General features: G+C 39.2%; 1 protein-coding gene across 2 annotated transcripts in view; it reads right to left on the reverse strand.

The window, feature by feature from the left end:
• Window positions 1-9,629, reverse strand: part of LOC145523070 (organic anion transporter 7-like) — a 43,113-nt gene extending 33,484 nt beyond the window's left edge. For both annotated transcript variants that reach the window (XM_081532861.1, XM_081532862.1), the window contains exons 1-4: window positions 9,228-9,629; window positions 7,780-7,883; window positions 1,073-1,227; window positions 800-968 (exon numbers count right to left, since the gene is read on the reverse strand). In XM_081532861.1, coding sequence (XP_081388987.1) covers window positions 800-968; window positions 1,073-1,227; window positions 7,780-7,883; window positions 9,228-9,629 — 830 coding nt within the window. The remainder of the gene's footprint in view (window positions 1-799; window positions 969-1,072; window positions 1,228-7,779; window positions 7,884-9,227) is intronic.
• Between the last annotated feature and the right edge of the window lie 5,948 nt (window positions 9,630-15,577).

The raw sequence follows: 15,577 nt of genomic DNA on the forward strand, positions 1-15,577 counted from the left end.
TAATCACAGATTGTAATGGAGGCTAGCTCACCTTCAGATGTTTTTCTCTGTAGGGATAATATTTTTGTAGCAATTCTGTTTGCATCATACTTTTTAGGTCTTATTAGTAAGGATGGAAAGACCTCAAAAGACTCAGAATTCCCAGCAGAAGATTCTTTGCTATCCTCTGTCTTTAGGGTTGTGGTTTTAGCATGTAAAAAGTGTACCTAACTAAATTTGAACTTCAAGTAAAAAAGATAAATTTTTTATTAGAACTATGCCCCATGCAATATTTTAGATAAAAAATTATTTGCTGCTTGTTTGAAATTTGAATATAATGAGATTTCTTGTGTTTTATCCAGTAGCAAACAAAAATATGGAACCCAGCTAGAAATTTCATGTAAATCATGAACAATTTTCAGTATAATTATGTATCCTACAATATTTGGGATATAATTTCACAAAAATATTAGCTGGTTATCTTAAATTCAAATTTCATTGAATGTCCTTAATTTTATCTGGCAACTCTACCTGTTTTGCTTCTTGAATTGTACATAGGGCACATAAAAGGAGAGTACATACTCAGGTATGAAGTGAAGTGAAAGTCACCCAGTCGTGTCCGACTCTTTCCGACCCCATGGACTGTAGCCTACTAGGCTCTTTTCCATGGAATTTTCCAGGCAAGAATACTGGAGTGGGTTGCCATTTCCTTCTTCAATACTCAGGTATAGACCAGGACCAAACAGAATTCTTGTATCTGATTCCATGTACATTCTCACCCCAGACTCTCACAAGACAAAGGAGGAAAGAAGGCTTATACCTTGAGGCCAGAAATAAAACAAACACTGGTGCAGACATCACGAGCTGGAGAGTGAGCCAGTCTCGAATGGCAAAAGCCAGGCCTCCAAACACTGTCTGTCCCAGACTAGTGGCAGCCATCAGCAGTGTCGTTGCCATGGCTTGGAATCGGGGCTCTGTCCATTCCAGTGCTGAAAGAAAACACAAGCGGAATTTTTAATTCAAATAAACATGGAATTTCAAGGTCAGAGTTGAAAGACTTGGAAAACACTGAACATACAAAGCATTGACTTACTGAGCAAAACATTATTTATCAGGATACTTGTAGCAGACATTCCAGCCAAGAAACGTAGTGAGCAGTAAATGAGGAAATTGGGGGCAATGACTGTAAATGTGTCAACAATGGCAAGCTGGAGGAAACACAACCTGATTATAAACTTCCTCCCGAACCTGAGAAAGAAAGCACCAAATTAGGTTATAGGAAAAATAACAACCTCTTGTAAAAACTAGCAAAATGAAAGCACTTTGAATCCTTAAAGAATCAATAATAAATGGCAGATCTGAGAAGCAAACTTCCCATGTGTAAACAGAAACTGAATGTATCAAAACCTCTTCTCCATTCTGTTAATAGTGTTGGGGTGATACTAATTCAAACCATATAAGCAGGTTGCAATATTTTGGAATTTTATTTTTATTTTTAATTTTATTTTTAATTTATTTATTTTAGTTGGGAAATTTATTTATTTGATTATTTGATTTATTTATTTATTTATTTGATTTTGTTGGCTAATTAATTACTTTACAATATTGTGGTGGTTTCTGCCACACATTGACATGAATAAGCCATGGGTTTACATGTGTTCCCCATCCTGAACCTCCCCCCACCTCCCTCCCCATCCCATCCCTCTGGGTCATCCCAGTACACCAGCCCTGAGCACTTGTCTCATGCATTGAACCTGGACTGGCGATCTGTTTCATATATGATAATATACATGTTTCAATGCTATTCTCTCAGATCATCGCACCCTGGCCTTCTCCCACAGAGTCCAAAAGACTGTTCTATACATCTGTGTCTCTTTTTCTGTCTCACATATAGGGTTACCATGATCATCCTTCTAAATTCCATATATATGCATTAGTATACTGTACTGTGTTTTTCTTTCTGGCTTACTTCACTCTGTATAATAGGCTCCAGTTTCACCCACCTCATTAGAACTGGTTCAAATGTATTCTTTTTAATGGCTGAGTAATATTCCATTGTGTATATGTACCACAGCTTCCTTATCCATTCGTCTGCTGATGGACATCTAGGTTGCTTCCATGTCCTGGCTATTGTAAACAGTGCTGCGATGAACATTGGGGTACACGTGTCTCTTTCAATTCTGGCTTCCTTGGTGTGTATGTCCAGTAGTGGGATTGCTGGGTCATATGGCAGTTCTATTCCCAGTTTTTTAAGGAATCTCCATACTGTTCTCCATAGTGGCTGTACTAGTTTGCATTCCCATCAACAGTGTAAGAGGGTTCCCTTTTCTCCACACCCTCTCCAGCCTTTATTCCTTGTAGACTTTTGGATAGCAGCCATTCTGACTGGCATGAAATGGTACCTCATTGTGGTTTTGACTTGCATTTCTCTGGTAATGAGTGATGTTGAGCATCTTTTCATGTTCGTTAGCCATCTGTGTGTCTTCTTTAGAGAAATGTCTGTTTAGTTCTTTGGCCCATTTTTTGATTGGGTCATTTATTTTTCTGGAATTGAGCTGCAGGTGTTGCTTGTATATTTTTGAGATTAATTCTTTGTCAATTGTTTTGTTTGCTATTATTTTCTCCCATTCTGAAGGCTGTCTTTTCACCTTGCTTATAGTTTCCTTTTTTGTGCAAAAGCTTTTAAGTTTAATTAGGTCCCATTTGTTTATTTTTGCTTTTATTTCCAATATTCTGGGAGGTGGGTCATAGAGGATCTTGCTGTGATTTATGTCGGAGAGTGTTTTGCCTATGTTTTCCTCTAGGAGTTTTATAGTTTTAGGTCTTACCTTTAGATCTTTAATCCATTTTGAGTTTTTTTGTGTATGGTGTTAAAAAGTGTTTTAGTTTCGTTCTTTTACAAGTGGTTGACCAGTTTTCCCAGCACCACTTGTTAAAGAGACTGTCTTTTCTCCTTTGTATATTCTTGCCTCCTTTGTCAAAGATAAGGTGTCCATAGGTACGTGGATTTATCTCTGGGCTTTCTATTTTGTTCCATTAATCTATATTTCTGTCTTTGTGCTAGTATCATACTGTCTTGTGGCTTTGTAGTAGAGCCTGAAGTCAGGCAGGTTGATTCCTCCAGTTCCATTCTTCTTTCTCAAGATTGCTTTGGCTATTCAAGGTTTTTTGTATTTCCATACGAATTGTGAAATTATTTGTCCCAGTTCTGTGAAAAATACCGTTGGTAGCTTGATAGGGATTGCATTGAATCTATAGATTGCTTTGGGTAGTATAAAATCCATAACTGTCGCTTCTACTAACACATGCCTTTAGCATAGGGATTCTATATAAAACCTACACTCAGGGGATCTAAAGTTGTACTTGCTAATCTAGGCCCACACAGATTACAACAGAACTTATTTGAAAGCAACACCTGTGGAATAAATCCATCACAGTGGCTGATGGGTTGCATATGAGACCCTCCTCGCTGACTTTGGGTTTGTTGGCTTTGGGCAACAGGTTTCCTTCTAAAACAATATAGAAGACAGTCCTGACAGAAGCAGAGGGACTTAGAAAATTCTGAGAGGAATTTGATAAGATGGAGAAGGATGAAACACAGAAGCAAATATTTTAAAAGAGGGATTTAAAGAGGCAGCCCCTCAAGTTCCAGGCAGCAAGGCAGCCACCTTGATTCCTGCAGCTGCAGCACCCCAGCTCCCAGAGCCACTATAGTACTACGTTAGGATGAACACAACAGAGAAGGGATGAAAATTTGGGCTGCTACCGGGCAGAACTGTGAATGCCTACATGGGAGGTACATAAGTTCACTGTGATCACATGGGCCCCACTTGCTATAGCACTCACTTCCTTTGGCACAAAGCTTGCACTTAAGGGCAATGGAGACTTATGGAATCTGACCCTTAGGGCTTCTATCCCAACAACTGAGGATCAGATCCCACCCCTGACAGGACTATGACAGTCACGGAGCAAAGAGGGGGATCTACCCAACATTCAGTGCAGGCTTTCAACCTTGCAACATCAATTACACCTCCTATCAAGGGCAAAATTACCAGCACACTCTGAGGAAAGATGTGGTAGGGATCTGTATCCAAAACAGCCCTTGCACCAATAATATTAGAGGGCTGCTACCAATGCAGCCCTCACTTGATGGAGCTGCATGGAGACTACACTACTGGACCTTCCTCACAGCTGGAATTGGCACACCCCACCCAGCTGGTACCTGCTCATTCCCCAACAAGTGAAGGTCTTTCTCCAACAAATCTAATTTATAAAGTTTTATAAACTGTTCCATGAAATGTGCATATGACAATGCAACACTACAAGAAACATAAGAGATCAAAGAAACATGACACCAGCAAAGAAACAGAATAGTTTTCCAGCAACTGACCTCTAATAAATGGATGTCTTTGAACTGATTCATGAAGAATTCAAGCAAACTGTTTTAAGGAAACTCAATGAGCTACAAAAGAATGCAGGTTGGCAATCCAATGACATTAAGAAAATAATACATGAACAAAATGAGAAGTTGAACAGAGAGGTAGGAATGATAAAAATGAACCAAATTCTAAAGCTGAAGAATACAATAAGTGAACAAAATACAGAGCACTAACAAAAGATGTATCAGTTCAGTTCAGTCACTCAGATGTGTCCGACTCTTTCCGACACCATCAATCGCAGCACGCTAGGCCTCCCTGTCCATCACCAACTCCTGGAGTTTACCCAAACCCATGTCCATCGAGTCATTTATGTCATCCAACCATCTCATCCTCTATCGTCCCCTTCTCCTCCCGCCCCCAATCCTTCCCAGCATCAGGGTCTTTTCCAATGAGTCAACTCTTCGCATGAGGTGGCCAAAGTATTAGAGTTCCAGCTTCAACATCAGTCCTTCCAGTGAACACCCAGGACTGATCTCCTTTAGGATGGACTGGTTGGATCTCCTTGCAGTCCAAGGGACTCTTAAGAGTCTTCTCCAACACCACAGTTTAAAAGCATCAATTCTGCGGTGCTCAGCTTTCTTCACCGTCCAACTCTCACATCCATACATGACCACTGGAAACACCATAGCCTTGATGAGACGGACCTTTGTCGGCAAAGTAATGTCTCTGCTTTTTAATATGCTGTCTAGGTTGGTCATAACGTTCCTTCCAAGGAGTAAGCATATTTTAATTTCATGGCTGCAGTCGCCCTCTGCAGTGATTTTGGAGCCCCCCAAAATAAAGTCAGCCACTCTTTCCACTCTTTCCCCATCTATTCGCCATGAAGCGATGGGACCAGATGTCATGATCTTAGTTTTCTCAATGTTGAGCATTAAGTCAACTTTTTCACTCTCCTCTTTCACTTTCGTCAAGAGGCTCTTTAGTTCTTCTTCACTTTCTGCCATAAAGGTGGTGTCATCTGCATATCTGGGGTTATTGATATTTCTCCTGGCAATGTTGATTAAAGCTTGTGCTTCATCCAGCCCAGCATTTCTCATGATGTACTCTGAATATAAGTTAAATAAGCAGGGTGACAATATATAGCCTTGACGTACTAGTTTTCCTGTTTGGAACCAGTCTGTTGTTCCATGTCCAGTTCTAACTGTTGCTTCCTGACCTGCATACAGATTTCTCAGGAGGCAGGTCAGATGGTCTGGTATTCCCATCTCTTTCAGAATTTTCCACAGTTTATTGTGATCCACATAGTCAGAGGCTTTGGCATAGTCAATAAAGCAGAAATAGATGTTTTTCTGGAACTGTCCTGCTTTTTCGATGATCCAGCAGATGTTGGCAATCTGATCTCTGGTTCCCTTTCCTTTTCTAAATCCAGGTTGAACATCTGGAATTTCATGGTTCACGTATTGCTGAAGCCTGGCTTGGAGGATTTTAAGCATTACTTTGCTAGTGTGTGAGATGAGTGCAATTGTGGGGGTAGTTTGAGCATTTTTTGGCATTGCCTTTCTTTGGGATTGGAATGAAAACTGAGCCTTTTCCAGTCCTGTGGTCACTGCCGAGTTTTCCAAATTTGCTGGCATATTGAGTGCAGCACTTTCACAGCATCATCTTTTAGGGTTTGAAATAGCTCAAATGGAATTCCATCACCTCCACTAGCTTTGTTCATAGTGATGCTTCCTAAGGCCCACTTGACTTCACATTCTAGGATGTCTGGCTCTAGGTGAGTGATCACACCATTGTGATTATCTGAGTCATGAAGATCTTTTTCTACAGTTCTGTGTATTCTTGAAGAGATCTCTAGTCTTTCCCATTCTGTTGTATTCCTCTATTTCTTTGCACTGATCACTGAGGAAGGTTTTCTTATCTCTCCTTGCTATTCTTTGGAACTCTGCATTCAAATGGGTATATCTTTCCTTTTCTCCTTTGCTTTTCACTTCTCTTTTTTCACAGCTATTTGTAAGGCCTCCTCAGACAGCCATTTTGCTTTTTTGCTTTTCTTCTTTTGGGGGATGGTCTTGATCCCTGTCTCTTGTACAGTGGCATAAACCTCCACCCATAGTTCATCAGGCACTCTATCTATCAGATCTAGTCCCTTAAATCTATTTCTCACTTCCGATGTATAATCATAAGGGATTTGACTTAGGTCATACCTGAATGTCTACTGGTTTTCCCTACTTTCTTCAATCTAAGTTTGAATTTGGCAATAAGGAGTTCATGATCTGAACCACAGTCTGCTCCCAGTCTTGTTTTTGCTGACTGTATAGAGCTTCTCCATCTTTGGCTGCAAAGAATATGATCAATCTGATTTCGGTGTTGGCCATCTGATGATGTCCGTGTGTAGGGTCTTCTCTTCTGTTGTTGGAAGAGGATGTTTGCTATGACCAGTGCGTTCTCTTGGCAAAACTCTATTAGCCTTTGCCTTGCTTCTTTCTGTACTCCAAGGCCAAATTTGCCTGTTACTCCAGGTGTTTCTTGACTTCCTACTTTTTCATTGCAGTTCCCTATAATGAAAAGGACATCTTTTTTGGGGTGTTAGTTCTAAAAGGTCTTGTAGGTCTTCATAGAACCATTCAACTTCAGCATCTTCAGCATTACTGGTCGGAGCATAGACTTGGATTACTGTGATATTGAATGATTTGCCTTGGAAACGAACAGAGATCATTCTGTCGTTTTTGAGATTGCATCCAAGTACTGCATTTCAGACTCTTTTGTTGACTATGATGGCTACTCCATTTCTTCTAAGGGGTTCTTTCCCACAGTAACAGATATAATGGTCATCTGAGTTAAATTCACCCATTCCAGTCCATTTTAGTTTGTTGATTCCTAGAATGTCGACATTCACTCTTGCCATCTCCTTTTTGACCACTTCCAATTTGCCTTGATTCATGGACCTAACATTCCAGGTTCCTATGCAATATTGCTGTTTACAGCATCGGACCTTGCTTCTATCACCAGTCCCATCCACAAATGGATGTTGTTTTTGCTTTGGCTCCGTCTCTTCATTCTTTCTGGAGTTATTTCACCACTGATCTCCAGTAGCATATTGAGCACCTACCAGTCTGGGGAGTTCATTTTTCAGTGTCCTATCTTTTTGCCTTTTCTTACTGTTCATGGGGTTCTCAAGGCAGGAATACTGAAGTATTTGTAGTACTGAAGTAATGGTAATAAGTATTCTTTTTTTGTTGTAATTTTTTGAGTATTTAACTATATGGAGACAATGATTATTCAAAGTTAAATAAAACACTTCTAAATTGTTATGATTGATGCTTAATTAAACTAAGTTGAAATAGATATTTGTTAATGAAAGGATAATTCATAAGCTGAAAGTACTTGAGAATAAAGAAAGCTACGATTGAGAGATACTCACCTGTCTGATAAATAGCCATACATGATGCCTCCCACCAGAATTCCACTCATGACTAGGAATTTAGCCACTGAGATCAGTGACTGAGATTTACATACCAGGCCCCACTGAAAGAGAAGGAAACCATCACTGCAGAGTTTCACAGTAGCTTAAAATCTCATTAAGCCAGAAAGAAAAACACCAATACAGTATACTAATGCATATATATGGAATTTGAAAGATGGTAACGATAACCCTATATGCGAGACAGAATAAGAGACACAGATACATAGAACAGTCTTATGGACTCTGAGGGAGAAGGTGAGGGTGGGACGTTCTGAGAGAATAGCATTGAAACATGTATATTATCATATGTGACACAGAACACCATTCCATGTTCGATGCATGAGACAAATGCTCAGGACTGGGGCAATGGGATGACCCAGAGGGATGGGATGGAGAGGGAGGTGGGAGGGGGGTCCAGGAAGGGGAACACATGTAAACCCATGGCTGATTCATGTCAATGTATGGCAAAAACTACTACAATATTGTAAAGTAATTAGCCCCCAACTAAAATAAATAAATTAAAAAAAAAAAATCTCATTACCATATGTAAAATAGCTAGTGGGAAGCGGTTATATAACACAGGGAGTTCAACCCAGTGCTCTATGACAACCTAGAGGGGTAGGTTGTGGGGGTGGGAGGGAGATTCAAGAAGGAGGGTCATATGTATACTTAGGGCTTATTCATATTGTTGTATGGAAGAAACCAACACAACTTTGTAAAGCAATTATCCTCCAATAAAAAATAAACTTAAAAAATCTCTCAGTGGAAATCTGGTCAAAACTTCTTAACGTAACTTGCAAAGTTCAATATTTTGGGCCTTTATCGCCCTCTTCAGCTTCTTTTTTTCTGCATTAGTTGACTTTTTATTATTCAGGTCTCATTTAAACATAACTTCCTTAGGGAAGTGTACTCTAAATCTGGTGGTTTTAATAATCTCCAGTTTACATCAGACTAAGTAGTTCTCAGTCTTAGCCACAGAGTGAATTCATTTGAGGAGATGTAAAATTTTACTGATTAGAACTTTACAGTAGATGTAATATGACTGCTCCGGAATATAGTCTGGGAATGGAGTTTTTCATCAGTCTAGTAAATATTTGTAATGTACAACCAAATGATGAGCATTACTGACCTGGTATAACATTTTTAACACATTACATAAATTGCTTGTTTAGACTTTGGTCATCCCAAGAATAAAAGTACTATAGTAGAAGGGTTCATTTCTGTTTTGGAGTTCATTAGACTCATTAAATATGTAGGTGCCTTGCATTTAATTGAGAGGCAATCAATATTTCCTGAAAGGATGAAGAACACCTACCTAGTGACTAAAGGCTAGAAGCATGTTCATTATTCTGTTACCCTTAAACAACCAGATCATGTACTCACAAGAGGTAAATGGGGCCTCTTACCTCAGTCACGATAGTGGAGGTGAAGGTGCTTTGGTCATACACCCAGCCATCCACACAGGGCTCTGTGTCCAGGTCAGTCATGTTGGGGAAGGTCTCATTCAGGTAAAGGAACTGCCACTGGGGGTGGCTGAAGCGACGACACTTCTCTGGCCTCAGGTTTGAGTCCAGTGGTATGGAGATTCTCAGGAGGGCATCTTGACTGAGGATCCCAGTGTCATTAGCAGAGTCAGTGTCATTGTCCAAAATGTGGACCCAGCAGCGATGATCAGGGATGGCTGCAGTGAAGTTCTCCAGTAGGATGTGAGGGTACACTATGAGGCTAGAGATACAAAAGAAAACCATCTGAAGGATCTGGAATGTCCCCAGGCCTCCAACTTGGTCCAGAAGGTCCTGAAAGGCCATCAAGGATGAGCTAGTGCCTCAAAAGAAGGCAAAATGACATCTAGAAAAGTTCAAGGGAAAAAATATTTCCAGCTGCAATGTCACACTAAGTGTGTGTTGATCCTGGCCACACTTTCTCCTCAACTGGCTGTTCCATCAGGATAGTGGAAGCTGTTTCTCCGTGTTGTTTTAAGGTCAGGTAAGTAATTAGCGATTTACTAGAGATCAATAATTTGCTGAGTAACTCTAGCGGTTGATGATCACATTTGTTACATGTTTACTTTGTAAAAATTCATCTACCCAGCAATATCCGAAGTAGCATTGAACTTTGATTTGTAGATTCTCTAGCAAATAAACTAAAATAACCTTCTATATTGTATGCACAGTCCTTTTTCAAAGTGTAATACGTGAGACTCAAAAGTTAAGTGCTTTATGACTTTTTGTGTGTGAAAAGAAGTGAAAGTAGATCTTTGCTCAGTTAATACTAAATATTTACTAAAAGAGTTAATGAATACAATCCTGAGTTAAATTAAAACAAGTGAAATATGATGAAATCCTTCTCTTCAAGTAACTGCTTCAGTTCAAATCAGATCAATAAAATCAACACAATGAAAATTATTGTGGTTGTTCAGTTGCTAAGTCATGTCCAACACTGAGACCCCATGAATTGCAGCACATTAGGTATCCCTTTCCTTCACAATCTCCCAGAGTTCGCTCAGATTCATGTCCATTGAGTCAGTGATGCTATCCAACCATCTTATCCTGTTGTCTTCCTCTCCTTTTGCCTTCAATCTTTCCCAGCATCACAGTCTTTTCCAATGAGTCAGCTCATCACATCAGGTGGCCAAAATATTGGAGCTTTAACGTCAGTCCTTCCAATAAATATTCAGGGTTTATTTCCTTTAGGATTGGCTGGTTTGATCTCCTTGTAATCCAAGGGACTCTCAAGAGTCTTCTACAGCACCACAATTCAAAAGCAACACACCAGGCTTCCCTGTCCTTCATCATCTCTTGGAGTTTGCTCAAACTCATGCCCATGGAGTCGGTGATGCCATCCAACCATCTCATCTCCTGTCATCCCTTTCTCCTACTGCCTTCAATATTTCCCAACATCAGGGCCTTTTCCAAGGAGTCAGTTCTTCGCATCAGGTGGCCAAAGTATTGGAGCTTCAGCATCAGTCCTTCCAATGAATATTCAGGACTGATTTCCTTTAGGATTGATGGGTTTGATCTCCTTGCAGTCCAAGGGACTAAGAGTTTTCTCCAACACCACAGTTCAATAGCATCAATTCTTTGGCACTCAGCTTTCTTTATGGTCCAACTCTCACATCCATATAGACTACTGGAAAAACCATAACTTTGACTATATGGACCTTTGGTGGAAAAGTAATGTCTCTGCTTTTTAATATGCTGTCTAGACTTGTCAAAGATACTCACACACACACAAATACAAATTGATATCACTGGTAAACATAGATGCAAAAATCATCAACAAAATATTAGAAAATAAATTAAAAAGTACTCCAAAATAAATAAAATACACCATGTCAACTGGGATTTAGTTCAAGGATGCAAGGATGGTTCAATAGTCACAAATGAATCCATGTGATATGCCACATTAACAAATTGAAGAATAAAAAAAATCAAATCACATGATCAAGTCCATAGATGCAGAAAACGCTTTTGGCAAAATTCAACATCCATTTATGATAAAGACAGTTGACTAACTGGGTAGAAAAGAAACATAATTAAAGGTTATACATGATAAACATACTTAATCCATCATCATATTTAGTGAAATACTGAAAACATTTTCTTTAAGACTGGGATCAAGACAAGGATACACACTTTTACCACTTTTATTAAACATAGTATTGGAAGTCTTGACCTTAGAAAACAGACAGAAAAAAATTCAAAGGATCCTTATTGAAAAGGATAGAGTAAAACTGTCACTATTTGTAGATGACATAAAACTATATATAAAATCCTGAAGTGATGATTCGTAAAACATAACAACTGATAAACTAATTTTGTAAAGCTGTAGGATGCAAAATTAATATACAGAAATCTGTTGCATTTTTATAAATTAAAAATCTGTTAGAAAGAGAAATTAAGAAAACAATCACCTTAAACATTGCCTCAAAAGAAAATTTAGCCAGAGAGGTGAAAGAGTTGTATTTGAAAAACATAAGACATCCCATCATGCTAATCTCTGGCTTCCCAGGTGGCTCAATGGTGAAGAATCTGCCTGTCAAGCAGGAGACATAGGTTCGATCCCTGGGTTGGGAAGATCCCCTGGAAAAAGAAATGGCAACTCATTCCACTATTCTTGCCTGGGAAATCTCATGGACAAAGAAGCCTGGTGGACCATAGTCCATGGGTTCGCAAAGAGTTGGACATGACTGAACAACTAGACAACAATAAAGACATCAGTGAAAGAAATAGAAGAAGATACAAACAAATGAAAAGACTCTCATCTAAAATACAAGCCACAAGATTCTATATTTGTCTCTATATTTACCTTTGTCAGGGATTTTAAACTTTTACATGGTTTTGTGTTGGTGCTTATTGTCCCTTTGCTTCAACTTGTAGGACTTCTTTAAGCATTTCATAAGGTCTGATCCAGTGATGATAAACTTCTTCATCTTTTGTTTGGGAAAGTCTTTCTTCTTTTTTTAAAAGATAGTTTTGCTGGATATAGTATTCTTGATCACAGTGATTTTTTTTTTCATTGAATTTATCATTCCACTTCCTTCTAGACTGCAAGATCTGTGTTAAAAATCTGCTGATAATCTAATAGGCACTCCCTTGTGCACAACAAGTTGTTTCTCTCTTGTTGCTTTCAAGATTCTCTCTTTGTTTGTGGCTTTAGATGATATGATTATAATGTACCTCAGGATAGGTTTCTTTAGACCTATCTCAATTGGAATTCCAACTTGACTTTCTATTTGTCTCCTTGGACTTGGGAATTTTGGGCTATTATTTCTTCACATTGTTTCTCTGCTCTTTTCTCTCCTATTTTGTGACTCCCATAATGTTCATGTTGTTCCACTTGAATGTGTTCCATAAGTCCTTTTAGCTCTCTTCATTTTTCTTTATTTGTTCTTATTTTTGATCCTCTGCTTTGGTAATTTCAAAAGTTCAGTCTTCAAGTTGGTTGATTCTATCTTCTGCCTGGTCAAGTCTGTTGTTTAGTCATTCCCATAAATTTTTCAATTTAGTTTTTCTGTTCTTGGTTCCAGAATTTGTCTGGTTTTCATTCATAGTTTACACCTCTGTTGATAGTGTCATTTTGTTCACACATTTCCTCCACCCCCCCACCCCCCACCCCCAGTTTTGTTTCATTGTCTGTGCTCTCTTTAAGTCACTGAGCATTCTTACCATGGTAATTTTACATTCTTTGGCAATTCATGTATTTCTATTTCTTTTAGGTTCAGTATCTGGAGATTTAGTTGTTCATTTAAATGTGTCATGATTGCCTGTTTCATTCCATATTTTGTTATTTTTCTTATTGAGATTTTTAACATCTGAAGAATCAGCTAGCTCTTTCAAACTCTGTAATCTGGTCTCATACAGGGAGGACTTTAACAAAGCCTGGCTAGAGATGCTGGGGACCTCTCAAGCCTTTTCTAGATATATGTCCTCTCTGACTTTTGTATGTAATCTCCAGTTTGAAGAAGCTGGCTGATTTTTACTCAGGACTCCTCCCCATTGTAGTATTGAGGCTAGCAGGTGCTGTGGTAAATCACTATCCTGGGTCACCTTCTAGTGTCTGTTTGTGGTATTGCATATCCTGGTGCAAGGTTTATGTCTTTATTTTTAGAGACACCCTCTTCAACTTGGCATCAATTCCTGTTTGTATAGATGATAACCTCTCCAGAAACCTGGTGTAAATCAGTTGATTTTACAATCTTTTAATTTCTTCTCCGGAAAGAAGGTAGAATTTGGTAATTTCTAGTCAAATGCCACTCAGTGTGAGGTGTACAGAAGGGCTCTGATCAGAGAGGATGGAGAGTGTCAGGAATTCCCTACTGGTTGATGATGTTGGCTTCATGCTCATCTGGGGTGCATGAATTTTAATTGGATCCTGGATTCCTCACAGAAGTCTTTTGTAATTTTGTTGTTAAATCTGTGGGGAAGGAAGGTCTAGGGCTTCTTTTTCTGCCATCTTGCTAAGATGTTGCTAATATAACTTTGTGGGTTGGAAGTTTTGGGCCATCAAGTAGTAGTGATTGATACTGCTGAATGTGCTGTGACACTAGATATATTACACATGTGTAGTACTCTGGTTATTGTAAAGGATGTTACCAATAGGTGTAACACTGAAGGATATACATCCCCTTAACCAAGGACCCAAAGAATAGATGTATGCATTAAGTCATACTCTTGTTGTGGCCCATCTATCTTGCCCAGAAGGATGATGTGTTTCTTTTATTATCATCATAGGTTATCCCAAATGGAACAATAAACACTATATCTAGGAAGTAAAACATATTGATAAATGACAAATGGCAGCTCTGTAGTTGAGATATCCTCGTATAAGAGTTTTTAGCTCCTACAGAGCGTGCTGTACAGACAGTGGCTAATGGTGACTAAGCCTCTTAACCTCTGTCTTGTGATCAACAGCAGCTCATGGACTCTGAACAAAATAGATTCTAGGGAACAAGGCTCAACTAATGTCTCTGAGTTTTCCGGAAAGAAAGATTATGTGTCCATGGGATGGTGAAAAATCAACCAACCAACCAACCAACCAACCCCAGCTTTACTAAACTGCATGAGTAGTGACACAGACCAGCTCTCTAGTTTTCACACATTTCCTTTTCTCAGGTCCATCACAAGACTATATTCCATTCAATAACTTTGAGAAAATAAAGAGTCAATAACTTGTTAGCAAGGATACCAGTGGAAACCTCTTTCAGCAGAGATTTCCATGCCATGTTTTACATGAATCATCTGCTGTCCTATTATAGGTGCACTGGCTTTATGTACCACGCTTGTTTAGGAACGTTTGACTAGACTTCATGATGCTATTTCTGAATAATTAATAGACTCATGTTTTACATAAAAATTGTCAAAAATTATATACAGCCTCATGGCTTAGAAGGGTATGGTTGAAGGGTCTCTATTAAGGGGTAGTTGGTATCTATATCCAGGAAGAAGATCTAATATTACAATGCTAATACTAAGTTGCTTCAGTCGTGTCTGACTCTGTGCGACCCCATGGACAGCAGCCCACCAGGCTCCTCTGTCCACGGGGTTCTCCAGGCAAGAATACTGGAGTGGATTGCCATTTCCTACAATAGGAGAGAGAATTTGCCATACAGCATTTCCTCACTTGATTTTAAATGTCATTAGTTCTCAGAATTGTGTTTTTCCTTTTATAAAACTCCTTTTGAGAAATACTACAAGATACAGAGTAAATGAAACATGTTCACTGATAATCCTGTTGCAAGACAGTGACAATTTGGAAATACTGATGAGGTTTTTGAAGAATCAGCCTGCAACTTTGTGTTAAACTGAAAGGATACTTGCCCAACCCTCTCACTCCAATTTTCTATACTTGTGCTTACTGTACTTCTCCACCATAATACACACCACTCTATTGTTTGTATTACGGAGAATCTGCTGGGCCACAACTGCGGATGGGAGCATCAGAGACCATGAAGGGGACTTCCCTGGTTGTCCAGTGGTTAAGAATCCACTTTGAAATGCAGGGGGCACAGGTTCAGTCTCTGGTCAGCAAACTAAGATTCCCACATGCTGCAGAACAACAAAGTCTGTGCACTGCTGAGCCCACACACTCAGGAAACCCCACGCCAGAACTAGAATCTGTGCACAGCAACGAAGATACCATGTGCTGCAACTAAGACCAGATGCAGCCAAAGAAATAAGTAAATATTAAAAAAAAAAATGAACATTGAGGACCTGTGGGGCTTTCTCTGCCACAAAACATCATATTTTACGGGACT

The sequence above is a fragment of the Giraffa tippelskirchi genome, chromosome 10, assembly GCF_054371585.1.
Source record: "Giraffa tippelskirchi isolate mGirTip1 chromosome 10, T2T-mGirTip1v1.2.pri, whole genome shotgun sequence".
Taxonomy (NCBI): Eukaryota; Metazoa; Chordata; class Mammalia; order Artiodactyla; family Giraffidae; genus Giraffa; species Giraffa tippelskirchi.